Source organism: Desmodus rotundus, chromosome 5 (assembly GCF_022682495.2).
Source record: "Desmodus rotundus isolate HL8 chromosome 5, HLdesRot8A.1, whole genome shotgun sequence".
Classification (NCBI taxonomy): Eukaryota; Metazoa; Chordata; class Mammalia; order Chiroptera; family Phyllostomidae; genus Desmodus; species Desmodus rotundus.
In genome coordinates, this window is record NC_071391.1 from 124,952,306 (window position 1) to 124,978,481 (window position 26,176).

At 52.4% G+C, this 26,176-nt stretch overlaps 1 protein-coding gene across 2 annotated transcripts in view; it reads left to right on the plus strand.

Moving 5' to 3' along the window:
- PRKCE (protein kinase C epsilon) overlaps positions 1-24,737 on the plus strand; it is a 470,124-nt gene extending 445,387 nt beyond the window's left edge. For both annotated transcript variants that reach the window (XM_024552856.4, XM_045189472.3), the window contains 2 exons: positions 881-1,027; positions 21,747-24,737. In XM_024552856.4, coding sequence (XP_024408624.2) covers positions 881-1,027; positions 21,747-21,893 — 294 coding nt within the window. In that variant the 3' untranslated portion in view covers positions 21,894-24,737. The remainder of the gene's footprint in view (positions 1-880; positions 1,028-21,746) is intronic.
- The last annotated feature ends 1,439 nt before the right edge of the window (positions 24,738-26,176 follow it).

Genomic DNA, 26,176 nt, shown 5'->3' on the forward strand with positions numbered 1-26,176 from the left:
TTATTTTGGGTGTCAGAAATATTTCCACCTACTGCACTGTTTTTTTTTTAAGGTTATATTGTTACATATCTGCTCATTTAAATTAACATTTGCCGTCAGGACTGACTCATTTAATAGGAATGAGTTCCCGTGGGTGTGTGGGGTCATAAGACACCAGCCAAAAAATGTAAAAAGCCCCATCAATGTGGTTTTTATGGGCAAAGTGCTGAGAAGCAGTAAGACTTTCTTTTTCTTGTTTTTTCAAAATATTTTTATCTACATGTGTATTTTGTGCTAGAGATTACAAATTCAAATCTTTAAAAAGTAGGAGGGCCCAGGTCCAGAAAAGGGAAAGGGCCGGGAGGGGCCTTTGATAGTTGGCCCCAATGTGAATAAATGTCTGATCCTCTTCTCGTACCTCAGAAAGGACTGCCGACTTCGCGGTGTGAGTGGGTCCGTCAAACCTCAGCCTCCCTGAGGAGAAGGCTTGAGAATCTGAGGGCAATAAGGGAGTTCGTACGAGCCTGAGTTTCTAGTGCAAACTGGGTACCTTGCTGGCTGTTTGACCTCGGCCAAGTTAATTAACCTCTCTGTGCCTCAACTACCTCACTTAGAAAATAGGGATAATAGTAGCAGCTCAGTAGTAGCATCTGGCTGCAGTGAATTTATACACACACACACACACACACACACACACCCCGTTTAGAATGGTAGTTGGCACACAGTAAGGACCATATAAGAGTTAACAATACACCCTGAAGCGTGAAGACCCTGAAAGTGCAGCAGACAGGCTCGGGGGGCGATCCCGAAGACGTTGCCTTGGCTGGCTTCCGTCTTTCCCTCACAGCCAGTGCCTGTCAGGCCTTTGCCACTAATTCTGTCCATGTCCTCGTCCCTGCAGTTCATGACCAAGAACCCCCACAAGCGCCTGGGTTGTGTGGCAGCACAGAATGGCGAGGACGCCATCAAGCAGCACCCGTTCTTCAAGGAGATCGACTGGGTGCTCCTGGAGCAGAAGAAGATCAAGCCACCCTTCAAACCTCGAATTGTAAGTAGGGCCCGGAGCTCCTCCCACACTTCGGCTGGGCCTGGGTGCCCTGCAAGGGAAGCCGGTCGGGGCACATCTCACGACAGAATGACAAGCGACGAGGTAGCCCAGGCGCTCCCTAAAAAAGAGTGGGGGTGGCCCTAGGAGTTTACTCTAGAAAACATACCGGCCCACAGCCATAACCAAGATGCGATTTCTATGGGACACTGAAAAACATTTTTCACTTTACTACAGATTTACTTGTTTATTTTGACCAAAAATGACGAATGGTACTAGTTTTCTGCGTGTGACAGCAATGGAAGGGTTCTTTATAAATAGGTTTGTTTTCTAAATGAGTCGATTTAAAGAAAAATATCAACTCAATATTTCACAGTCATTATGCAGAATTAGCACAGAGCATGAAGTTGTGACTCAGTGGCTGACATTTGAGGACTGTCCCATGGGAACCCGTGCGGGGGCCACATCTGGAAGAGGCCAGTTCCGGAGGCCACGCCAGAGACCTCCTGTCCCTTCTCTGCCTGGCTCTCCCTTCGGACTTCCCTCCAGCGTCAGCACTCCCTTCCTTCCAGGCTCCCCGGCCTGTTAGGGCGGTGCCCATGGAGGGGGCGCTGTAGAGGGTGTTTGAAGCCCAAAGGTTGGAAAGAGGAATAGAACCGTGGAGTCAGGGCTTGACTCAGAGCACAGTCCGTGTCCGGCAGTGACCTGCCGGAAGGGGACAGGGCTGGCGCAGCTCTCCTTAAAGTTAGCAAGACCGTGTGTGTATAGTGGGGAGCAGTCCCCTTAATTCTCTGGCTTTTAGCATGATGAGGCTGAAAATGTGGGTGGCCAGCAGGCGTGCTTGTGGGGAGTGAAAAGGCTGTGTGATACTGGACTGCACTGGGTGGAAGCCCAGGTCTGCCCCTAGCCCCCCACAATGTCAGACGGCCGCTCCTCTTCACTGCCAGGTACACAAGCGACCCTCCTGCGCTTTGCAGATCACCAGAGAGGAAGTCCGGTATAAACCAGGTTTTCTGGGGAGTGACACTGACAATGCTGTGCTCCTCCGTGTTCCCTTTGGGGGAGAGGGTGACTCTGAGTGGAAGGGCGTGGTCCAGGCCTCAGCAGGATGCACTGCACGGCAGGCCACCATTCCTAGACACTCCACCCTGTCACCATTCTCCCTGGGCTTGCTTCTTTGGTTTTAAGCTTTTTCACTGGCCAGCTTGGAGTGGGCTAGGTTTAGGTTCACCTTCCGTCCTGGTTATCATCCCCGCCACCCCTGCCCGTCTGCCCCACAGCTCTGGGGCCTGCTGTGCCAGCCCTGGCTGGAGGTGTGGGGCAGGGCTCCCTGTACGTGCCAGCCTGCCGAAGGCTGCCCCCGACCCAGGGTCTGGGCAGGTGGCCTTCAAGGACAAGATCAGCTCTCCCCCTGACAAACTGAGGGGAAGTAGGAAACCAGAGGCCAGGCAGAGGAGGAGGAGGAACTAGTGTTGATCTGAGGGTGATGTGTTAATTTAGGTTTAATCTAAGCGAATCAACCCAAATAAAATTGGGAAGTAGAGCTAAGTAAAGAATCCAGGCCCAACAAACAGGAACCCAGTACAAGATCTAGGACTGACCAGCCAGCACAGGTGGACAAAGTGAGTTAAACCTCAATCTGAACTTCAGGTCAGCAAAACGACTTAATGCTAAGCTTGTGAAGGGCTGGGGCAGAGCTGGAGGAGTGGCTCCTACCGACGGCATGCAGGATGGAGAGGACAGGGACAAGCCCCAGGGCACCGTCCACAAGGGCTGTGAAGGGAAGAGTGGGCCTGGGGTAGGGCAGAGGCAGGCAGCAGGCCTTTGCTGAGAGGCCCCACAGAAACTAGCAGTTAGGGAGATCTTTAACGATGGGTTCAGGGGGCAGAGTCTCTCACTGACAGCAGAGGCGGCAGAGCACGGCTTGGACCCCGCGGAGGACAGTGCTCTGAGACTTCAGGAGTCTGAGCAGCCGTGGCCCCCGAAGCCCTTCCCAAAGCCCTTCCCCAGGCCCTAGCGGTACTGGGGCTCCACACTGGGCTTCCACCCTCCGGTCTGAACTCTGAGCCAAGGGAAAGTGCAGGCCCGAGAGGAGTGACGCTGGCCGCAGTACCTGGCTTCCCCAGAGTGAGGGAAAGGTGCGAAGGACAGGTGTGAGGCTTCTGTGGGCCGGAGGGGTGGGGAAGGAACCAGGCACAGAAGGAAGGGAAGGAGTGAGGAATGACGCAGGAGGCCGAGCACGTGATCTGATCCACTATTTTGCAGGCCTCACCTGGCCCAGACAGGCAGGGATACCCGTAAAGCTGTCCTCGGCCGGGAGCATGGGTGCTCCTGTGGGCAGGGGTGTGAGGGGGCCCTTGGGTACCAGCAATAGAAGTACATGTCCAGGTCAGCAGGTCAGCACCACCTGAGGGTCAGGCGGGGCTCCCGTCCCCACCTGCAGTACAAGGAGCCTATGCTTGCTTCCTTCCTTGTACCTCCAGAGAATGCCACAGCCCCCAGGGAGCAGAGGGCAAAACTCTGCATGCTTCCCTTGCTGAGGGGCTCAGGTGGGCTCAGAGGCCTTACCGCCCCCTGACAGGATGACAGTGACAAAGGGCAGGGGCTGTCCAGGAGCTCCTACCAACGTCCAACTGTCTTAGCCATCCCGAAGCCTGATTTCATCACTGCCTTGGAAATCACCTCCTGTGCATGTTCCTGCTCACCCTCTGCAGGCCGCCACTGTCGGGGGTCAGGGCAGAGGGCACTCATTCGGTTGATTTGAATTCAGTTTGCAGGAGAGAACTAGGACACCTGAAGGCAGGATGAAAAGGGACCCTTACGTTGTGCACTAAGGTGTGTCCTATCTGAATCACGTTGATCCTTACAGAGTGCTCAGCTACAGGTCTTTAAAGACTTAAATTATTTAAATACGTGATCACATTTATCTCCTGCAGACTAGAGATTTCTCTTTGGAAAAGTATCAAAATTGGGAAAGAACAGAATAGTCCTCATCTAGTTAGCAGGTTGGAAACATGTCCCAAATCTGCCCCTAAGTCGAAAGCTCTTTTCTGAAAAACGTTAACGCCACCAGCCTCAGTCATCCGAGGGCTCACGTACAGCGGAAGTGAACTTTGAGTTGATGAAAGCCCTCCGCGGTGATGAACGTACTGTACTTCTCATCTCTCAGAGCCTGGCAGGACCCATGTGAAATCTCACAAAGATTTTTATAAGCCTGCACCCGCCTCCAGCCTACTGAGGATTAGCCCCGGGGGTGGGGGTGGGTGCCTGGGCCTGAAACCAGCTGTGAGGATGGAAACCAGCTGTGAGGACGGCTCTGTGCCCCAAATGCAGGGTCAGCCTTCCCCTCAGGCAACATAGGTCACCCTCTGTCTTTGGCCATTGGAGAGACACTGGGAAGCGGAGGTCACAGAAGTTCACCTTCCCTTCATGGGACAGGGAGTTCTGTCACAAGACAGCCTTTCAGTGTCACAGGCCTGAAGCTACCTCAGGTGCCTTCCAGGGAGAGCTGGGAGAGAGGTTTCGACAGAGGATATGAAGGAAAGCTGGTTTGGAGGCGACATTGGGAGGAAGTACCAGGAGAGTAGGTTGCAAGCAGCCAGGAACAGAGTGAGGCTCTTGGATCTTAGGGACGGACTCCAGGTCAAAGGAAAGACATGGTGGGTTGGGGGAGGGCAAGTGTCGGTGAGCAATCCTAGCCTTGCAGTGTGGTGGTGCCTGTGCTTAGCAGACCGGGAAACCAGGCGCGTACACTCTCCTGCTCGCAGCAGGCTGAAGCTCTCGGGGCATCCGGGCGAGGGCCTGGGGCCCGTGAGGGAACATGGGTCTGTTCTGTCCTGGGCCAGCTCCACTTGTCCCCTCCCCATGCCCCGACATCGCACCAGAATGCCGCAATCCCAGAAACCTGCTGAATAGCTACAGTCCTCCTTCCTAGCTGCCGTGCTGAAGCTGAGGTGGGGTATCTGTCTGATTCAGGAAGGAATTGGTTTTGCCTGATGGTCGGTGGTGGAGGTGAGGCTGGTGAAGGTCAAGTTGTCCAGTCTAGTACCTAAGAAGCAGTGGCATGTTTTCCAGAGCCCCTGTCCATCCCCATGTCACAAATCCCCCTCCTTCGCAGAACCTTCTGGTGGGCATGCTGAGCCTGCACCCTGCCCAGGCTGGTGCAGCTGGAGGCTGGCGTCCCTGGGTCACCCCCACGGGGGCTGAGGATATGGCAGGAGAACAGTTCCCAGGCCTGATTCCCGTCCCTCCCCAGCGCCTCCCCCCTCTGAAGAGCACCAAGGAGATTGTCCAGATTCACAGCTGGAATTTGGCCTCTGGTCAGGTTCTGTCACATACCTCCACTGGCTGCTGTCCCCTCCAGGCCTTTGCCTTCTTGGGATGTTTGCTAAGCTGTTTCTGCTCCCGGGTGCCTGAGCCTCATGGTCTAACTCCTGCCCTGACTCCCTGGCCGTCACTAGTTCCCTGGGCTTCCTGCCTTCAGGTTTACTTAAGCGTCTTTTCACAGGCCCCCACCCCACAGCATTTTCCGTGGCCTCTGTTTCCGCGTGGAGATTTTCCTCTCGCTTATCCTCCCGGCTCTGTTATACATTCTCCCTCCTTCACTTCCTCTGTGTCCTCCTCCTGTGCACCCACACACTCAACTATGGTGCGGGCAACGTGCCGTCAACACTGAACCGAAGACTTGGTGCCACCAGGCACTCACACGAGGTTTCTGGGGTGCCTGGCTCCAGAGCAAGGACACACACAGTGGGGAGCAGGCACCCAGCAGTGAGTGGGGGAACAGAAAAGCCAACATGGCTGGAGCCAAGGTCCCTGATGCTGGAAAAAGTCTCCAAGCCTCGAATTCATTGGTCTGTCCCACTGGGGATTTGGGTGCAAGATGACAGCACTATCATGTCACCAGTAAAAGTAGCACATCGAGCTTTTGTGTCGCTGGTGGGTTTGCCTCCTTTGGGACCGTAGAGGGCAGAAGTGATATGTTTGGTGTGGCTGGAGGGTGTCCTCTGACCTCACAGATCTCCAAAGTGTTTTGCCCACTCCTAGCTTCCCTCCTGCATATTCCTCCCAACCTCCCCCTTCCCTCCCCACACAAAAAAGCATTAGGCTCTGAGGTTATGGCTCCCAGGGCCTTGGCACCGACAGCAGGGAAAGCCAGTAGAGGAGAGATCTGCGCCCCCAGAAACCTAGCAGTCCTCGGTGAAAGCCAAAGACAATGAGGGGAAATGGTGGCCACGTGAACTTCTCTCTGTGCGTGTTCTCTTTCAAGTTTGCTTCAGTGTGAATGTCCGTCTCTAAGGTAAGGCCTCCAGAGACAGGAGTGACTCCAGGTAGGTGAGCCCTCAGGACTGGTGACACGGAGGCCCTTTCCAACCTCATGACCCTTTTCCACCTGGCCGTGTACACCGCCTGGAGGGACGCCCAGGGAGGCCTTTCCTGTGCGCATCTGCGGACCAGGCTGTACTGGGAGAACACTGGGGAGTGGGCTTGAGACCCGCACACCGTCGCCAACTAGTGGCCTGAGGAGGAGCCCTGCTGAACAGGCAGCCCCTCCCCTGCAGTCAGCCCACCTGATGGCATGGACCACAGAGACAGAGCCCAGGCGATCCTTAGACTCCATCCTCGTCACCCACCCGGCAGAGCAGAAGCAGGGCACCAGCGACTCCTGCAGCCTGGCAGTCAGCATGCCCCCTCGCGCTGTCCATGCCACAGTGAGTGTTCTCGGCCTGCCGGAGGCTGCAAGGTCCCTCGAGCGAGGACTCTGGCTCAGGGCTGGAGGGCGTGGGAGAAGTCCAGGAACCCAGTTTTGGTAGTTGGCCCAGGTGGCAGTATGGTACAGTGGACATGGCACTACTGGCTTTGACCTCGAAGAGACTAGGGTTAAACAAAATTGCCATCAGAGGAGAGCCACTTGAACCTGCAAATTCACTTCAGCCCAGACATCTGGCCTCCTTGAGCCCCCCACCCTCCTTACCTTTAAAATGGGGATGACAATACCAGCTCACAGATTCACAAATGGGATTAGCGAACAAGCCCCAGATGCTTTGCTCACTGTGTTATTTCCTCTCTCTCCATTTACCAGCCCCCCACCCCAGCCTGTTAAATCCCCTCTTCCTCTCATCCCGAGTCTCCCAGAATCAAGACTTAAGGATAGGAGGAGGTAGTGTGAGGTTTGGAGCCTGAGCTGTAGAATCAGATGCAGCCAGGTTCCGATTTGGGCTGTAGGATCTTGGGAAAGTCATCCCGTCTCCCTGAGCCTCAGACTGCTGACCCACAGAGTGGGAATAGTAGCATCTGCCACGCTGGACTGTGTGAACGGATTAGGATGGTCCTTGGTGTACAGTGAGCACGGTGTGGTGCTGACAGTGATGGAGACAGTGGGGTCTAAGCTTAGGGAGGCTGGCCTGAACATTATACCTGTTCCAGAGGGGTGGAGGGACCGTGTGGTTAGGGAAGAAGTCATCCCAGGACAGAAAGGCATCTGAAGGCTGGCAAAAACAGAAACAAAAACAAGAAACAAAAAAGAAACGCAATTCAGACTCTGCCAGAGAGCCTTCTGGGGCTTCATTCTGAGAAGGGAGAGTGTGAGGGGAAGCGAGGTGGTGCAAGACCATGTATGACTCACTCCAGATGCCAGAATTCCCCACCCTTTTGAGCCTTGAAATAGCACCCCAATTTCTCACATGATCTTACCACCCATTATCCTGTGAACTTGCTCACCACCTTTCCTTTCTCCTTGTTCTCAGCAGTGTTTCTGCTGAGCATATCTATCTCCGTGCCCCTCGGTGCCCCACCCTGAGACGGTGGCCGCTGTCGCTGAGCCACCATGCTAGCACGGCAGGTTCCCAAGTATTGCTAAGCCAAGCGGCCTCAAGTGGGCCATTTTGACAGAGATTTCTTCACCCGAGAATTCTCATTGCAGGAGCCTTCCTGCAGCCTGGGGCGAGGAGCTGCCTGCACTTCAGTTCTCCTCTCTCCCCATCATGCAGAGGGGGCGGGGATAAGACTAGGGACCCTGGGCTGGGCATTTCTACAGGCCCTGAAGGTTTCGTTGAGTACTTAATAGCTGTTAGGTTGGGATTTGCCTTCATGGGTTCATCAAACTAGTGTGATTGAATTTAATCCCTTCTCTGCTCCACTGCCACTTGAGGTGGCACCTTCCTGGACACATGGAACCTCCTGGGCCATGCCCAATGGAAGGAAGGGAGGGCAGGGGCAGTCAGGAAAGGTTCGCACTAGCTGGGTCTTGGCAGAGGAAGCCAGGAAGGGTTCAGAAGAGAGGGCTACCTGGGCAGAGGCTTGGAACCAGAAAGGCAGGATTCAGATCAGCTCTTTTTGATGGGTATTTATTGAGCATCTACTTTGTACTCTCTGTGGAGCCCCAGAGAGGGAGGTTGACATAGGAAGACAAGAATCCCCTGTCGTCACCTTAATATCACCACCGTGAGGAGTGTAGCTAGCAGGACGAGATGTTATAACAGGAAAACTAGGCCATAGGGTAAATCCCCAGACTTGACTTTGGGAGGGGAGTCTTGCGGTTTGGTAGAGGAGAGAGGGGAAGAGATGGCATGAAGAGGAGGCCCCGCACACAGGCTCTCTGCACACAGGGAGGCAGGGCCTCTATGTGTCGTGGGAGCCTCTTCCCACCTGCGGTCCTGTAGGAGGTCCTGTCCAGGAGGGGCCACTTGACCAGTGCCCTCCTGCCCATTTCTGCAGAGAAAGCCAAAGGTGGCCCGGTGACCAGAGGTGGCAGGGCAGCGGTCAGAGGCTGAGTAACACGTATCGAAATAAAAGCAGGAAGAACATTAAACCTTCCCCATGGAGGGGCTCAGTCTTGTCTGCTTGAAGTGAGATTTCGTTCTTTGAGGGCTGCAGGCACCAAGGGACATTTTTCAAGCTGATTGGGCTCCCCCGCCCACACCAGCCTCCAAGTCCAAGACCTTGATTCTTGAGGGCCGCATCTGTCATGGAGGAAAGACGCTCTTGCAAACTCAGTTTTGCATGTGGGGAGATGGGTGCCCTGTGTACTCCCCATTGTGTGTGCTGGGGTAGCGGATGGTAACAATTGGATTTGGCCTAAACTTGACACTCACGTGTCATTTTGGAATTCTGGGACTTGACACACACACAGTGGGTTTGTGAACGTTCTCTAAGTTTCCATGGCAACCTCAGTGTCTCCAAAGTGAGACGACCTGGCCCATGAGCCTGCAGCCACCGACCCTCCACGTTATCCTGGCTGGTCCTTTCTAGGATCTACTCCGGCCACAACGGGTTTCCTTGGAGCGCAGAGCCTAGATGTGAACGGAGTACCTCAGGTTTGTGAGCCCGGCTAGGTGAGGAGGAGGGTAGAGAATGGCCAGGACAGTGAAATATGTTTCTTGCCTTAAGTAGAGAGATGAGAAGATAAGCCAGAGTAAGCTTATCAACTGGGATGACTTACAAAATAAACCAGACCTTGACTCGGGGCACCAGGCAGACTCCCTCTTCCTCCCCATAGCTGCTGGCCTCTCAGCTACTTCAGAAATAACAGGAGGTCTTCCTGGAGAGCGCGGCAGATTTGAGCCATATGTACGCAGATACCTGGGATGGGGTGTTCCACCTAGTGCCTCAGAATGGTCACCCAAGAATGTGGGATTCCAGAATTTAGCCCCGACCTGCATCACAGGCAGCGAGCTCAGAGGAAAGTGTTGGGCAGAGCCAGGTGCTCGTCCCTGCTGTTAGTACCTGTGAGATCCTGAGTGAGTCGCTGAACTTCTCTGCTCCCTTCCTGAAAATGAGACCTCACACCGTCCCCAAAATATCTTCCAGCCACAGCCACTCCATTTAAACATGCTTCGAGAGGACAGGGATTTGAGGATTTTTTAAATCAATGTTGCTATAATAAAATTCACATAGAATAAAACCTACTCATTTCAGTTGTGCAATGTGATGGGTTGAGCACAGTGAATACATGGGGGGTCTCTAGCCCCCAAACGGTCCCCAGGCGCCCTCTGCCTCAGGTGGTCCCTTGTCTGCTTTCTGTCACTACAGTAGGTTCATCTTTCCTAGAGGCTCACTTCCGCGGAGCCACACAGTGTGTGCTCTTTTGTGTCCGGCTCCTTTCACGCAGCGTCATGTGTCTCAGATTTGAGGTCTGTATTTTTAACTTGTTATTATGGAAAATTCAAATATGTACCAAAGTAAGAGAGAATCCCCATGTGTGCATCACCCACATCAATTAGCAAGACCTAGTTAATCGGCTGGGGCGGGGGGGTGCTTTTTATCTGTTATATTCAGAGCTGCCTCCTCAGCAACAGCTCCCGGCACATAGTAGAGATTCAGTCTGTATTTGGGGAATGAATGAATTGTGTAGGTCTACAGCGTTTTTCCAGAGAATGTTCCTCTCTTAGCCCCATCTCTAAATTCTCTTCTTACCTGTTATGACCCCAGACCGATTCCAGTATGTGCCTGGGAGTTTGGGGGTGATAAGACCCTGCATTAGGAACCCTGACATTGCTGAATGGTAAAAGGAGGGGGGTGACCTCATCTTAACTTGAGAGGCACATACTAGAGTGTTTACAGTTCCTGTTTCAAAGCCAGCAGGCAGAGCAATAATGAATCCCGAGCCAAAAGAACAGATCTCTATCTGAACATTTTCATAAATAAGGAGGGAATAGATTAGTGAGTGGAACAACAGCACTTTTGCCAGAACCAGATGGGAAAGTTTTTTCTTTGGGTACCAACAGTTATCCCTGGAAAGCTGAACCCAACAGCTGTCAATAAAGACACTGCTTTGAAAAATAGATGATGAAAGAGAAAGGGCCCCGTGATTAGAAGCAGAGCGGGGCCAGGGTTGCCACTGTGGGCCTCCCCACTCCCAGCTGCAGCGCCGGGCACGGGCCTTGCCGCAGCACGTCCACCGTGTGGGGCCAGCTCACTGTGCAGCCTGGCTCAGGAGCTCAGGACTCAGGCAGGCCACGGCAGGCAGGGCGCTGTCTCCTCCTCAAGCTTCTGTTCCTGGGTATCCACACTGTGTTTTCGACACTTTTTCAGTTCCAGGCTCTACTATCAAGTGCCCCTTCACCCTACTTTGGGATCTACCCAACAGTGGGCTGTAAAATCAGTTTAGTGGGCCAGGTGCAAAAAATCTTGTAATGAAGGATGGGATGGGGTGGGAAGTGATGGGTGGGATGGGGGTGGGAAGGGATGGGGTGGGATAGAGTATTAGACTAGAACACAGAATACATCACATAAAGGCGGTGCATAGCTTGCTGAGTCTTCCATTGGGGTGGTACAAGGGGGTGCTGTGCACTAGGTCGTATATAAAACATATTTCTTACTGTGTTGCCTGTAATGTAAAATTTTGAAGGGCGATGCCTTTCTTCACCCCAGTGTCTAAGAAATGACCCCAAAAGGCATCGTGGGGCTGGTGACCCCATGCATGGTGGGGGGGCACAGGGCAGGAGGCGGTTGTTGGTTTACGCCTTTGTCTCATGGCAACAGCACCACGGGCAGCAGCCATTCAGCCCTCTGCACACGTGAATGCGTGGACGCCTCATGGCAGGAGGTGGGACAAGGGCCTTGGGGTCAGAACAAGCTGAGTTCGTTCCTGGCTCTGCCCCCGGCTGGCATACTCCTTGGGCAGGCTGTTTACTAATCTCAGCAGCGGGGCTATGGCCTCCCGGGAGGCTGGCGTGTGAGGTTAAATGAGGCAGGCAGGTAAAGCACTTAGGAGACGTCTCCATCTGTGAGCCTTATTACATTTTCCAATGAAGAAACTGAGGCTGTGCCAAGCACTGTGCAGGTGCTAGAAATGCAAAACAGACACCCAGCAGGAGGAGCTTCTAGCCTGGTGGACAAAACAGTTGTTGAGCGAGTCGTTATTTAGTTCCAGTTACAGGGAGTGCCAGGAAAGAGTGGCACGGGGCGATTGAGGTGCAGGAGGGGGGCCAGCCTGACTGGGGGTGGTTCCCCAGGAAGGGGCGTTCCCCTCCCTCCTAGCAGCATGAGACCCTCCTTGTTAGTGGCCTCAGGAATGGTTTCAGGGCTCCTTTGCTGTACTTGAGGGGGCAATGGACCCTCCTTTGCGCTCACTTCTGGTCTTGGAGGGTGGTGGTCACCTGTATGATAAAAGCTATTGCTCTCTGCTGTCCTCTGGGGACCAGCAGAATCCATTTGATTAACTGGGAGCTGGTGAGGCCTGGCTGTGGCCTGGACACCGCTAGCAAAGGGACATGCAGCAGGCGTGACTCACCCTGAGACGCCACCTGCCTTTCGAGGGAGCCACGACTCATGGGGTATTAGAGACACCTCTAGGCCATTTCTAAACTCCCTGCTGAATGGCATCAGGGGCCAGAGGTCCACTCTCCAGGTGATGAGCACTCATCCAGAACCACGGGGCCCAAAAGTGACTCTTGGTTGGAATGTATGCTTCCTACTTTAGTTACCGTATCTCAGAGTCCAGTAGGTGTGGACCTGGGCTGGCCTGGGAGGGTTTGAGGAGGCAGGTATTATAAGCACTTCAGAAACACCCAGAAGTACCTCCTTCCCTGAAAGGAATGGAGAAATACTGTGTCTGTGTCGCTAAGGCTTTAAGATTAATTGCTTTAGCTGGTCTTAAAAGGTCCCTCTGGAAAGAGCCTTCAGTACACAGTCTGAGCTGTGACTTTACCCAGCCATTCCAGAGGGACACCTCAGCCTTCCTGCCGACCAAGTAACGAATGGCTGCAGGGAATGCCCAGGGCTGCCCGCCCCTCCGTGGTCGGAGAGGTTTCAACAGTAGGGGCACCTCAGGTCCTGGGAATGCCTCTCGCCTCTCGGGGCTTTGTCCTCTATGTGGATGCTCAGAGACAGTTACTGTGGCACTGAGGAATTCAGGCTTTATTGGACAGGAAACTTTGAAATCTGTGGTTCCTAACTTAGCAGTGAAGTCACCCCCGGCCCCAGCTCTTTGAGAATCTGATACAGCGAACTCTCTCCAGGAAAATCCGAATGCACCCAGACGCTCAGCACACTGGGCTGTATTTTACGAGGTTCCAGGAAGCCCAAGGCCCATTACCTAGGGCAGGGGTTGGCAAACCCCGGCCTTCGGGCCCGACCCAGCCCGCTGCCTTTTTTTGTGCAGCGCTCGAACTAAGAATGGTTTTTGCATCTTTCTTAAATGGTTGAAGAGACCCTTTGGTGACACATGAACATGATGGCAAGTCCGAAAGTCAGTGTCTGTCAAGTAAGTGCTGTTGGAACGCAGCCACGCCCCCTCCCTTCCCTCTGGTCTGCTGCATTTGTGCCGCAACAGCAGAGCGGGGTGGTTGTGACGGAGACCCTGTGGCCCGCAGAGCCCGGAACACTGACCATCTGGCCCTTCACTGAAAATGCACCTTCTCTGCTTTAGGAACAGGAAGCCAGGTTAAGAAAGCTTGCTTAAAATGCTTTACTTTTATTTAAAGTGATCCAGCCATGGAAGTTAGAGGGAGGAGTAGCTTTGAAAATCACCTTGACAACCTCCGGCTGTGCCAAGGGCAGACAGGGATGGTGGTCCCTGTCCCTCTGGGAGCAGGGGTCCAGAGAGGGGTGTCTTGGGTTCAACTTTCAAATCCTATAGGTTTCTAAACTGACACTGCCTTCCAAACAGCTTTTGGGCCTTTTCCCTGAAGTTTTGTTTAAAAAGCATCGTGACACGTGTTCGAAGTTGGGTAACAACTTCTTGCTGATGGTATCCCGCCCACTGCTGTAATGCAGGTGGAGAGCTGGCTCCACACACCCCTATGGACAGCTGGTTCACAGGACACATGTAGCCCGCTGAGCTCCTGTGATCACTGGAGTATTTGCTACGTGTGAGGGGGGAGGTTAGTGTTAGCTAATAAGAGTTTCCAAAGTAACTGCTCAAACAGAAGTTGTAGAAATGTATTTTTTTATAGCCCAGCAATAAAGAAGGGACGAGGAGAAGCAATTGAATTCCATTAAACAGTTAATCTGACAGAATCCAGGTGTGGTTGTCTATTCAGAATGCTTAGTGGTCTGAGGGACTCGGTCTGTTTTTAAAATACTTTTCTGTATACTGACTGCCTCAGGAGTGAAACGGCTTTCCCGCAGAAGTGGTTTGGACAGGAGGCAGCAGGCCAGACTGTAGGGCAGGGGTGGGGCGGGGGGGGGGCACTCAAGCCACCGCCTGGGGCTTGGTGGCTCCTCATCTCCGCATGCCAGCCACAGAGGCCACCACGCTGCCGTGACTCTCTCCTTTGGACGGGGAGTGGCCAAGAATCAAGTGGCTTCCCATTTTTAAATTCCATGAAGCTAATCATTGGTGCTTAAAAACCAAAGGGGTCTTGATTTTCTCCTCCCCTCAGAGGAGGAAGCAACTTTACCAAGTACAGCGGAGGTCACACACAGGAGAGTTGTGCAGCCCGTTCAGCCAGCTGCATTTAAACCTAGGAGATCTAGCATGAGGCTCTGATGTCATCCTCCTGCACGAGATGGAAAAAGTGCCCACAGCTGGTCCATTCGTAATGGACTTCACAACCATGCCCCCACGTGTGCTGGTGGGACTGGATGGCAGCTTTGTGAGAGGGCTCCGGCAGCGGGGGGGAGGAACAGTGTGAAGGGTTCTGAGCTGGACCCTGTCTTACACACTGTTTGGATATGCCTCTTGAGAGAGAGATGGGAGGCATGCCAATTAAAGTTCAGGATGGTCGAAGCTGCAGGATAGAGCAGATAAGAGGACGACCAAATAATGACATTTGCATAGTACTTTAGAGTTCAAGTGAGCCTTACTTAGAGGCTCTCAACATAACCCTCAGCAATCTAGGTATATTTATTATCCCGCTTTTTGATAAGTAAACAGATTCAGAGAGGAAAATTGTAGAATCATTATTTAGGGCAATCTTGACATGCTAGAAATAAATACCAACATAAGAAGTAATCAAGGTCAAATATAAAGGATTACATTGGGATTTGAAAAGTCAGATTCGGAAAACTAGGGGTACGCATTAGTTTCCTAAGGCCCCCACAGCGAGTGCCACAGCCTGGGGGGATGAGAAGAACAGAAACGGATGTCTCTCACCTCAGGAGGACAGAAGTCTCAGCTCAAGGGGTCAGCGGGGTCTCACGCCCTCTAAGACCTGCAGGGGAAGGGCCCTTTTTCTCCTTTCAGCTCCTGGCAGCCCCGGATGTTCCTTGGCCTGTTATATATAATTTCTCCCCGTCTCTGGCTCTCACCTGTGAGCGTGACTGTCTCTGTGTCCAAGTTTCCCCTTCTTATAAGGACACAGGTCACAGGGGATTAGGGCCCACCCCAGTGACTTCTTCTTAATTGGATTACGTCTGCAAAGACTTGTCTCCAGTTAAGGTTACTTTCTGTGGTCCTGGGAGTTAGGGTTCCAACATATCTGTTTGGGGGACACAGTCCGACCTGTGACAGGGTTAAATTGGATTGGTCAAACTGCGATTTGTGACGGCTCCTAAAGGATAACACATTGGTACTATCTTAGCTAACAGTTTAATTTGACGGTTTCCACCAAGTAGAGGTCACGCCACAGAATGTGGCATTGCCCAGACTGGAGTCGAGAGTGGACCTAAGAAGGCGCTGGGTGAAACACGGCGGGGAACCCGGAGGGCACGGGGCCCAACAGGTGCCGTGAGAGGCCGCCGGGCGCCCAGGGCAGATGAGTGCTACCTTCTGCCCTGCCTTCTACAAAGAGGGCCCAACGTGTGCCCAGCTCCTGGTGCACAAGTTAAAAGGGGGTGGGGGTGGAGGATTATGTTTAGAGAAATGTCTAGGTAAATGGTAGTTACCTTGAAACTGGGTTCCAACCCAGCCTTCCAGCCAGTCAAGACACTGTGCAGCCAAGTTTTAGGTAGGTAACTGATGTTGCGCAAGCATCCTGATTGTTGAAATTCTTGCCTTTTCTTCTAGAATATTTTCAAAAAGAGAGTCAACCTTAGATAAGACTATTGACATTTCAAAGCTAGGAGCAGTTCGGGGCTTGACTGTCCCAGTGAATGCAATTATTTTCAGGAAATGAACGTTAAGTGTCTGTTGTGTGAGAGGGTGTCAGGACACGTAAAATGCTAGATGAAGGGACCACGTGCACAATCCAGGAAGTGCCATGGGGGCCTGGAAGAGGGTGAGATGGGAGTGAGGCTGGTGTCAGGGGAGACTTGAGAGGGAGTTGGAACCTGACCTGGAACGTCAAGGAAAGCTTACATTTGGGGACCACGTGGAGACAGTCACGATTCTGGGCAGGGCACCCCTGGCTTGGGGTCACCCTACGTATGTGCTTGCTGTCATGCCTAGCTGAGGTAAAGAGGTTGGCAGGGAACCCCAAGGCGGCCACATGAAAGCCAGCCCGGTGCCCCAGCCCATAAGATCAGAGAGTTTTCTCGATGCTTCAGAACAGAGTCATCTGTTGCTCTCCCAGTGACAAGTGGAGACAGAAGCAGGCATCGCTGGCTCCTCTGAAAGCTTGTGTTTCTGACGTCAGCACAGTGAGCGCTGGGAGAGAGCTGCACCAGCCCCAGAGGGAGTACGTGCTGAGCTCCCAACACTGCCACACCCAGCTGAGCCCCCAGCGCCCAGTGGCCTCGGAGTGATTTATCAGATGAGCTCAGGGCTTGGCTTCTCAGATGCAATTTCTCAGAAGGAGCCAGAACTCGGTTTCCACGAGTTCTACTTCGCTCCCCCACTGCAGACTCCAGCAATGTGCCCTTTCACCAAGGTCACCCCTAGACCTGTCATAGCCAAAACCTCATTTCTTTTTCTTTTTTTTTTAATTTATTTTTTATTGTTATTCAATTACAGTTGTATGCCTTTTCTCCCCTTCCCTCCCCCCACCCCAAGACCTCATTTCTGAAGGGATGCCAAAGGGAGTAAGAATGTCATCTTTCCTTTAACCCCAAGCGCTTGGATTAGAGACACACCCACCAGGTCCCTCAACTCCCCTTCAGCCATGTGCCTTGGTGCGGTTTCCCCAAACCCTGGCTGAACCCATTTCTGTCTTGTACCAGCAGTAGTCAGGGAGCCCGAGTGCCCAGGGTGACTGCTGCCAGGGGAGGAGACCCCGTTAGCGGGGCCTGCTCCTCCAGGCCCTTTGCAAATCAGACCGCAGCCTTCTCCTCGCTCCACCCATTCTTCCCCAAACGGAAAACCCTCTGGCAGGTCAGCTGCCACCAGGTCTGAACCTCGATCACATTGCTGGCCCAAGATGAAGTAGCAGCGAGAGAGGTGCATTCATTCATACTTTTTACTAGACATTTACTGAGCACTCACTGTGTGCCAGGCATTGTGCTAGGCTGGGGATGGAAGGGTGAGTTCAGCCTGGTCCCTGCCCCCAAATTGCTCGCAGATTAGTTGAGAAGAGAAGGGAATCCAGGGTGCTGAGTGCTGTGTTAAGGGTTAGGAACCATCATTGACATCATATGGGACAAGGAAGGGCCACTAAGCTGAGACACAAAAGGTGAGCGAAGTCGGCTCCGTGACAAGGAGGGGAGAATGTGTTCTGGGCAGAGGACTTGCTGTGCAGTGGCTTGGAGGTAGTTGCAGGCCTCCGCGAGTCCAGGAAACTTTGTGGGAGAGGAAGCCAGGCAGGCAGGCAGGACGAGATGCTGAAGGGCCTTAGGCATGTGTATAAGAACCTGGGGTTTTTCCCAGGAAACTCAGTCCCTGGGGGAAGCACTCGAAAGTTCAGGCAGGCTGCAGCTCAGCACTAGTTCAGGATTTGGAGGCGTGCAGAGAAATGTAAGACCCAGTCCCTGCCTCCAAGAAGCTCACGGCCTTGACGGGCAGAGCACGTGGACTGTGCTGGGTAACACCGCCAAGCTGTGTGTGGGCCTGCCCTGGTGCACAAGCACTACGACTCAGAGGCAGAGTTGGAACTCACATTTATGGGGCGCCTGCCATGGGTCGGGGGCACTGAGACACCTAACGTTTGGCATCTCATTTAGGCCCCTCTTGCCACCTGCCTTGTACAGATGAAAAGACCAAGGCTCAAAGAGTGACTTCTAACCAGAAAGGGACAGTACGGGGCGAGAGGTCAGCCAGCGTTCTTTCGCCTCCTCTGTGCAGCTCCCCCTGCCCCTGCCCCCCACCCCAACTCTGCCATGTGGTCCAAGGGATGGCGGAGGGCTTCATGGAGGAGATAATATCTGGAGAGTTAGAGGGTTGTTCCCAGTGTCACCTCTCAGGCTGCAGTGTGGGCTACGAGTCTGCCTTAGACATGGAAGATATCTGGGGTTACTGGGGAGCCAGGTGACCAGGGGTGTCTCTGGGAGTTTGCCCATTGGAACCTTGGAGTCAAGTCTTATGCCTATGAGGGAGGCAGCAGCTTTTCAAAGAATAAAATCGGTGAGTGAAGGATGTAGCCCCCAGTCCTCCTCAAACGTGAGGATGCCATGCTGCATACATGCTGCTAACAGGCAGTGGTGTTCCCCAGAGATAACTGCTTTGGAAAACTTCCCAAGTCTCCAAGGCTAATTATCAGGAGTTGCACACAGTGGGGATGCCGGCTGCTTGAATTGGAAATGAGGAACTGACAGACACCTAAGGAAAACAGGGCCTGGGCCCGGTTGCATCAGGGTGTGGGTAAGCCAAGTATGTTTTCCTACAGCGTTTTTAAGGAATGGCACACTCGCTCACACACCACACATGATCTGAGATGCCTGGAAAGCCCAGAGCTGAGCTAGATGGCTCCCCAAGCCAGCCCGCCAGGGAGCTAGAGGTCCTCGGAGAAGGATGTTCCCAGCTGGGTCGCCCAATTCCCGGCACCAGCTGGCGAGCTGTGAAGCTCGCCCACAATGTGGGGTCCAGATCTGGCACCATGCTCAGGAAACAGACCGGTTTCTGAGACCAACAGACACCAGTGACTGAGAGCTGAAGCACAAGCAAGTCGATGTTTGGGCAGAGCCAACACCAGAGCCCTGGCAGGTCCCCGAGGGTCTCCGTGCACACCCCCCACCCCTCAGTGACCAGTGAGAGCGAGCTGGCAAAGAGGCAGCCCTGCCCCTGCCCCTGCCCTGGAAAGCCCCGGAGGCCTGGGCAGGGCCCACCCTTGGTGATGTTGCGTTGAGTTTTCCTCCTAACCTGTCCCATGGCCCCTCTTCTTCACCAGCTCCTGGCCCTCTGACCCACAGGGCCCCTCTGCCCTCCTGCCCCCATTGAGGATGTCCCATGGTCACCTCCTGGGATGATCCCCAGTGCTTCCCAAGTCACAGCCACCTTCTCCCCACCCCCTCCTCCTTATGGACTCATTCCACTCCTCGTCACAGACCCACCCTCTGTGAGCCCTCTGCAACCCAAGTGCACCGGCCCTGCTGCGATAGAGGTCTACAGGGGAGGCGTCAGCACAGCCTTCCCCGGGCGCCGGCCTTCCCATGACTGACGTGTGTCACTGTGGCCATGGGCCTTGATGTTCTTCTTTGAAGTCAGTCTCCATGCAGGTCCCCCGTATTCCTCCTGCTCTGTACACAGTGGAGATGGAACATAGATAGCCCGCACGCCCGGGGCCAGCCCTCCTGCTAGAGATGATGAAGCAAGAGGCTTTCCCAGTTCAAGGGCCGCACGTACTTCCCTCAGTTGCAGGGCCTGTTTCCACCCCTCAGGTTTTCTGCGTCTCCGTTCTGTCTCCCTTCCAAGGTCTCTAAGACCTACCTGCTATGCTGCTCGAGCCCAGGGAGAAGGTGCTGAGCTGCACCAACGGGCTCGGGAAGATTATCTCGTCCCTGCTCCCTGCTGTGCATCTGATTCTGATTTCAGGCCGGGGCAGTTTGGAAATAGACTGCCCTGCTGAGTCCGCATTGCACCGTCTCCTCGACCCACAGCCCTGTGCCACCATGCCGGACTCCTGGCAAGCCTTCCTGGCTTTATTGTAGCCTCGTGGCTTTACCTAAACGTCTCCTGATTGAATTCGACCCTTGCTGTGCCTTCCCACTTCTCGAGTGTCCAGCCTCCCAGACATTCCACACCACAGGAGGCATCCTGCTGGGGCCTGGATTTGAGTCTGGCTCTGCCCTTATCTAGCTGGGGGACTCCGGCAAGTCAGTAAACCTCTGCGAACCACATTCCTCACCCGGACACTCAGGGTAATAATAACCAGTTCCAAGGATCAAATGAGCAAATGAATGCGAAGGTGCTTTGTAAATGGCGAACGTCCCAAACTAGATTCTGCAGAACTCTTCTTCAGGGAGAAATATTAATAAACTACTCAGGACAAAAAAAATTATGCCAAGTTTGGGGAAGGCTGGCCTGAAAATGTCAGCTGGGTTTCTTGACTCTGGGACGTCTCAGAGCCTGTACTTTGCCAAGGAGCATGGCAAAGGTGCAAGAGCGGGGTCCAAAATAAAGCTCTATCTCAAAACCACTTTTTTCTTGGACTACTTATTAACACCTTTTAGGTTACTGGCTTGCACAGAACATAGCATCTATTAATATTACTGCTCCTACAAATAATAATGCTAATCTTCTCACAAGACTTATCCCATCATCCAGGTCACTAACCCTGGGTAGCACCAGTTAAGCTGCGTCTGAGAAAGCGTTGCCAGAGGCCTTTCAGTCTTCTCAGCACTGGGCTGTGTACCATGGGGGACAGGGGACCTGGCACTGGAGGCCTCTGCAGTCAGACTCTTTTCTCACCTCCTGCCATCCTCACGCTGGACTCTGCCCTAGGTGGCTCGGCGAACCCATTGTCCTGTGCATACATCTTTCCTGTTCCTGCCCCTGCCCTCGGCCTATCTTCCTTCCTGGCCAGGTGCCTTTCTCCCATCTCTACCAACATGACCGTAACTCAGTCTTCAAGCCTCAGCCAAGCCCCCACTTCTCCGTGCAGGTTTCTCTCGCCATTGCAGACTGTTCCAGACAGGAATACTGGCTCCCAACTCAAGCGCGAGCCCCTACAGGGCTTACCCGTCCTGATTTTCTCCCCGAGCCGAGGATTTGTGCGATTGCCATGAGCCCTACGTGGGGAACCTGGACCTGCGAGCGGGCATGGGCCCTGCTGAGCTGGGCCGTCAGGGGTGGGTTCACCTGCACCCTCAGTCACTCGGTACGCGTTCATGGCTGGGAACCCACGGCTGACTAAGGTCCCTGCTTTTAAGGAGCTGTTGGCCGAGAAAAGGCATAAACAATTCACTGCAAACTCGAGTGTTGAGTGTAATGATAGAATAATGTGGGAGCACAAAATCGGGTTCGGGGTGAGAGCAGATGGAGACCAAGGCATGTCTTCCCGAAGACACCCCCACCCCCTACCCATTTGCCTTCTGTGGGGAGGGTGTCATATGGAGCAGGCACGGCAAGGTTGCGGGTTCTACCTGCAGGGGAGAAAGGGCACTGGAGACTTGGTGGAAGGAGGGATGTGAGTCTGTGCCCTGGGTCACAGGGAGGGAGATCTGGATGGAGCCAGAGGGTCAGGGAAGGTGCTGGAAGGGGGAGTGTGACATGGGAGCTCTGCGCCCCAGTCTCCCAAATACGCCCACACATCGCACACACAGCCTGTGGGAATCCCACTTCCCTGCCTTTCCATCGTACCTCTCACTCCTTCTTCCTTCTCACCTGAGCTCATTTGTTCCCCTCCGAGTCCTCTGTCACCTCCTGGTCCTGGGGCCATGCATCATGACCTTATTGGAACAGCTCTATGTCTGCTCTTGGTAGCTGGCGCCTGCTTTGGCGAGAGGCTGGGCAGTGCGATGCTCACTCCCTGGGGGGGCCCTAGGGAGCAAGGTCAGCCTGGAGTCAGCGCTTTCTCTTTTCTTCTCACAGAAAACCAAAAGAGACGTCAATAACTTTGACCAAGACTTTACCCGGGAAGAGCCAGTACTCACGCTTGTGGATGAAGCGATTGTGAAGCAGATCAACCAGGAGGAATTCAAAGGCTTCTCCTACTTCGGGGAAGACCTGATGCCCTGAGAGGTCCCACCAGGTGGAGTTTGGTGATGCTGCAAGAAGGAATCCTGAGAAGATTGCTGTTTTCCAGAGGCTCAGAGGGTCTTGAAGTACTTTTCCTCCCCGGAGCCCCATCCCTGTCCACTCTATTTATTGTGTTCCCTTACCCCAGGCCAGCTCCTCCTTCCTTCTGCCTGGTGACCAGAAGACACTCTTGGTTCTTGACTTACCGCTGGAGCAGAATCAGGTCGGGTCAGCAGTTAGCTGGACATGTGGCTGGGTTTGGTCTGGGCAAGCCTGTTTCCACTTCTCGGGGGCTCCTGGCAGTGAAGCAACTTCAGTTCTCTGACTGTGAAGGAGAGTTGAAAAAGCAAACAAGAAGACTCGGGCTCTACTATCAGACATAGAGTTCTAACAATTCTTGCTTCTCGTCCCTCCAGTCCCCTCACCTGCCATCCCTCTGCCCTTCTGTCCAGGAGAAGAGATTGTGCTTCTTCAGCACGAGGGTGGGCACCCTCGAGGCATGCCTGCGAAGGACAGAGACTGGGAGATGCACAGGTTGGCTGCCTGTGCTGGTTTGTCTGGAATGGCTAATTCTTGCTTGCTCTGGTTTTGGCTTTGGAGCATGCCGAAGTCATGGAAGCATGTGTCTCGTGGAAGAAATCATTCCTTGTAGAAAAAGAAATTTGACTTTGGGCTCTATTAATGTTTGAAAAATATATCCTTCAATTTGCTAATTGGCCAAGAGATAAATTCCATTATTAATAGGTTGATATTAAAGGGCTAATATGCAACGAGAAACCGATTGTCCAAGGGCTGTGCTCTGAATGCATTAGTGGCGCACGGGGGCTGGACAGCTTGAGAGGAAGGAAACAAGCAGTGACCCTCACTACTAGAGGCTGGCCGGACTTAGAGGCCACCGCACTGACGGCCAGGACTCCGGGTCTCCAACAGAACTCGGCTCCCAAATTCTCTTTCCAGTTTCGTCCTAAGTTCCCGGTATAAACTCTATTTATTTTCTGCAGCAGTGTGTTATTTTTGCACACTTCTGCAAAATGGTAGTACTACTGTGTTGTGGTTTTTAAACATTAAACATGTAAAGTTAACTAGGAAATGTCTGCCTTTGGAACAAGCAGACTGAGGTTAAGCATGGGTCACGCAGAGGGTGTTGTGAGACTGAACGTTGCTTGGAAACTGACAGTGTGGCCGGACAGACTCAGAGGCTTGTTGCTGTGTGACGTGCAGAGGCAACTCATGTGGACACTATTTAACGGATGCGATGTTACCTCCTGTAGATACGCTGACAGTGTTACATTCTTTGATTCCCAAGGGTTCTCTGTGGCTTTGTGTACACGTTTCCCGGAGGCCATTGGATTATCTATTTTCCTGAACTGTTTCAGCAGGGAATGGAATCCATTCCAACCGTTGCACGTGGGTTTCCCAGCTGCCCCTAAATATATCTACTTGTGAGCGGCAAAGTGGCACCAATGAAGCTTTTTGCCTTTTGTACATTTGAGATTTTTGTATATAGTGTTTGCTGCAAGGCCTGTGGAATTAACTCATTGAATTTAGAGGTATCAACTGCTGCATGTTCAGGCATATTATAAAACTTTAGTCTATGAAAGAACATTCTAATAATGTCCAGGTGCAATACTCTGTGTGTGTATTGGTTCAAGTCACCAAGAGATAAGGTGCGTGTGTTTCTTTGCCGGAGGGGGCATCCTTTACATTGTTTATTGCCTTTTGGTTTGTTTTAAAAGACGTAATCATATATTAAGCTATAGTAAATCTCACATATAGTTCTCCTGTGCTCTATTGTGCCCTGATAGAGATGGGGAAGAGGAAGGAATGTTTTGATGGTGGTGTCAAAGCTTGGACAGGAACTAGCTCAAGCCCATAGAGAGGTGGTGTCCAAATTTGCACCTGGCTGGTCATAGCCTTTGTTACTAATGGTGACATGCAGTTCTCTTTTGTTTTTATTTTTTAAAAACTCAGGTGTAATTATTATCTGTTCTTATGGCAATTTCCAATATTATGCTATATCAGTTTGTGTGTTTGGCATACCAGTGAAGTGATGAAGAACAGTAGACTAATTTAATTTATCTTCAGTAACTTGACGTACTGGGGAGAGACTATCTTCTGGAGTTGAGTACAAGCACAGAAACATCTTCCTGGTGGCATCATCTCATTTGGGGGAAGGCGCGACAGGACTGCCCGTCATACTCATGCATCACTACTGCTCTCTCTGTTTCTCAGCTTCCTTCACCAGGATGAACTTGGAACAACCCAGCAAGCTCTAACTGCAATGCCAAATGGCTTTGTCCAAGAGCTTGGTGGTATTCCCACGTCAGCAGGAGCAGGGCCCTTCCAGCAGGACACCTGGCATTTTGGCTGGGAAGGCAAATAATAACACATTCCAGCCGGCAGCTCCAGGCAGGTCAGTCAGTAGGTTGCCTGGCCCAGAGACGCCCTTGTCAGCCCCCCAAGCTCCGTGCTCGCTGGAACACCTCCTCCGCGGGGCTGGAGCTGATAAATTCTCACACTGGCCGATTCGAATCCTGTGTAGTCTGTAGAAAAAAGCTTGTGTGTTCCTTGAGTATTCATTGTTTCATTTTAGTTTTCACAAGAGTTTGGAAGTGGACACACTGTTACATTTCTGCTGATCCTCTCTAATCTTTCCAGGTCCATGTGTCTGTCTGTCTGTCTGTCTCTCTCTCTCTCTGAAAAAAAACATGGAGTGTGGAAAAAAAGCCAAAAAAATATATGAAGGATAGTTGTCCTCCTGTGCTCTCTCATGGCAGTGAGAAACCTTGTGAAGTGGGGATATATTTTCCTCCAAAGGTGAAAAAAATACATTCTTGCTTTAAATAAAAAAGAAGGCTTAAAAATTACCTCTTTTTAAATTATGTGCAAAATAATTCTGGCTATTTAGAAAATGTATTCAATTTTAGGGATTTGTTTTTTTGTATTGTGATGCTTTATTTGTACATTTTTTTTCCTTTCTGGATGTAATTTTAATCTCTTGCCATTCATTAGTGTTATTTCATTGTAAACATTATTGTGCCAAATGTACTGTATTCAAAAGGATGTGAATGTGTGTTGTTTCAGAACCTAATAAATACAATAATGTTAAATCTTATCTCTCGGCCCCTGTGAACAGTTTTACCTTCCTTGTGAGTGGCAAGGTGGCACTAATGAAGCTTCTCACCTTTTGTACCTTAGAGATTCCAAAATTCAAAAACCTGGACATAGTTTCAGCTTTCCCCTTGTCATTTGAAGATGTACAAAGGAGGCCAATAGTCTTACTTGTGTGCCCCTTTGCCCTCCCCTGCCTTGCCTCTGTGCTTCTGGGACCGCCGAAGGGTGGGATGCAGCGGGCCTGAGCGGACTGGATGTGGTGCTGGGCTGATTCGGCATAGAGCTGCCTGGGGGTGCGGGAACGTGGGCAAGCAAAGCATGCAGCACCCTTGTTTTTGTCTTTCTCGAAGAGCAAATGCTAGATCTCCCTGCGACCAATTCCCAGTCCAGCCTCTTCAGGACTCAGTCTCTGCTGCTCAGAACTTCAGGCCTTTGGAGCCCAAGAAACTCCTCCCCGTCTGAGAACCCCTTGCAGGCTGGGTGGAGAGTGCAGACTGGCCAGCGGGGGCTTCACGCTAAGCCACCGCCCACCTCTCCTGCTCAGCCAGTATTCGTGGCCATCTGAGTTCCTCCTTCACCTTAGGGCTCCTTTCCGTCCACTGCACTCCAAGGCTGTGCTGATCTCCAAGGCTCCTCCTCTTCTTTCCCCAGCAGAGATTTTTCAAGAACATTTGAAACCCAGAAGTATATTTGAATACACCAGAAATTTCAATGAACGAAACTCCCTGATCCTTGAGGAGTTATGGGAATGATAGCAGTTTTCCTATGTGCCATTCTAAGATGAGGGGATGACCTCACTTGTCAGCCCAGAGTCACTTCTTTATAAGCCTGTCGGTGACTTTGGTGTGTGCGTGATCCCGAAAGGACTTTCCTCCAGCAGTTTCCCCCTGTCAACATCGCCTGCCTAACTCAAGAGGGGAGCATGGACCTCTGACCCACCACAGGAAGAAAGTTGTGTTTATTACACATGTTCCTCTCTGATCAGGCAGCTGTCTCTAGGTAAGTGACCACCCCAGGAGAATCAAGCTTCCCATCAGTGTGTCTGTCTGATTATGAATTTAAATAAAAACCAAGAGAAACAAACTAAAAGGAGCTGTTTTAGGAAGTCCAGAAGACATCCTCAGGCATTTCACTGAGGGAAATACGACCAGTCTACACCTCTCTTGCCT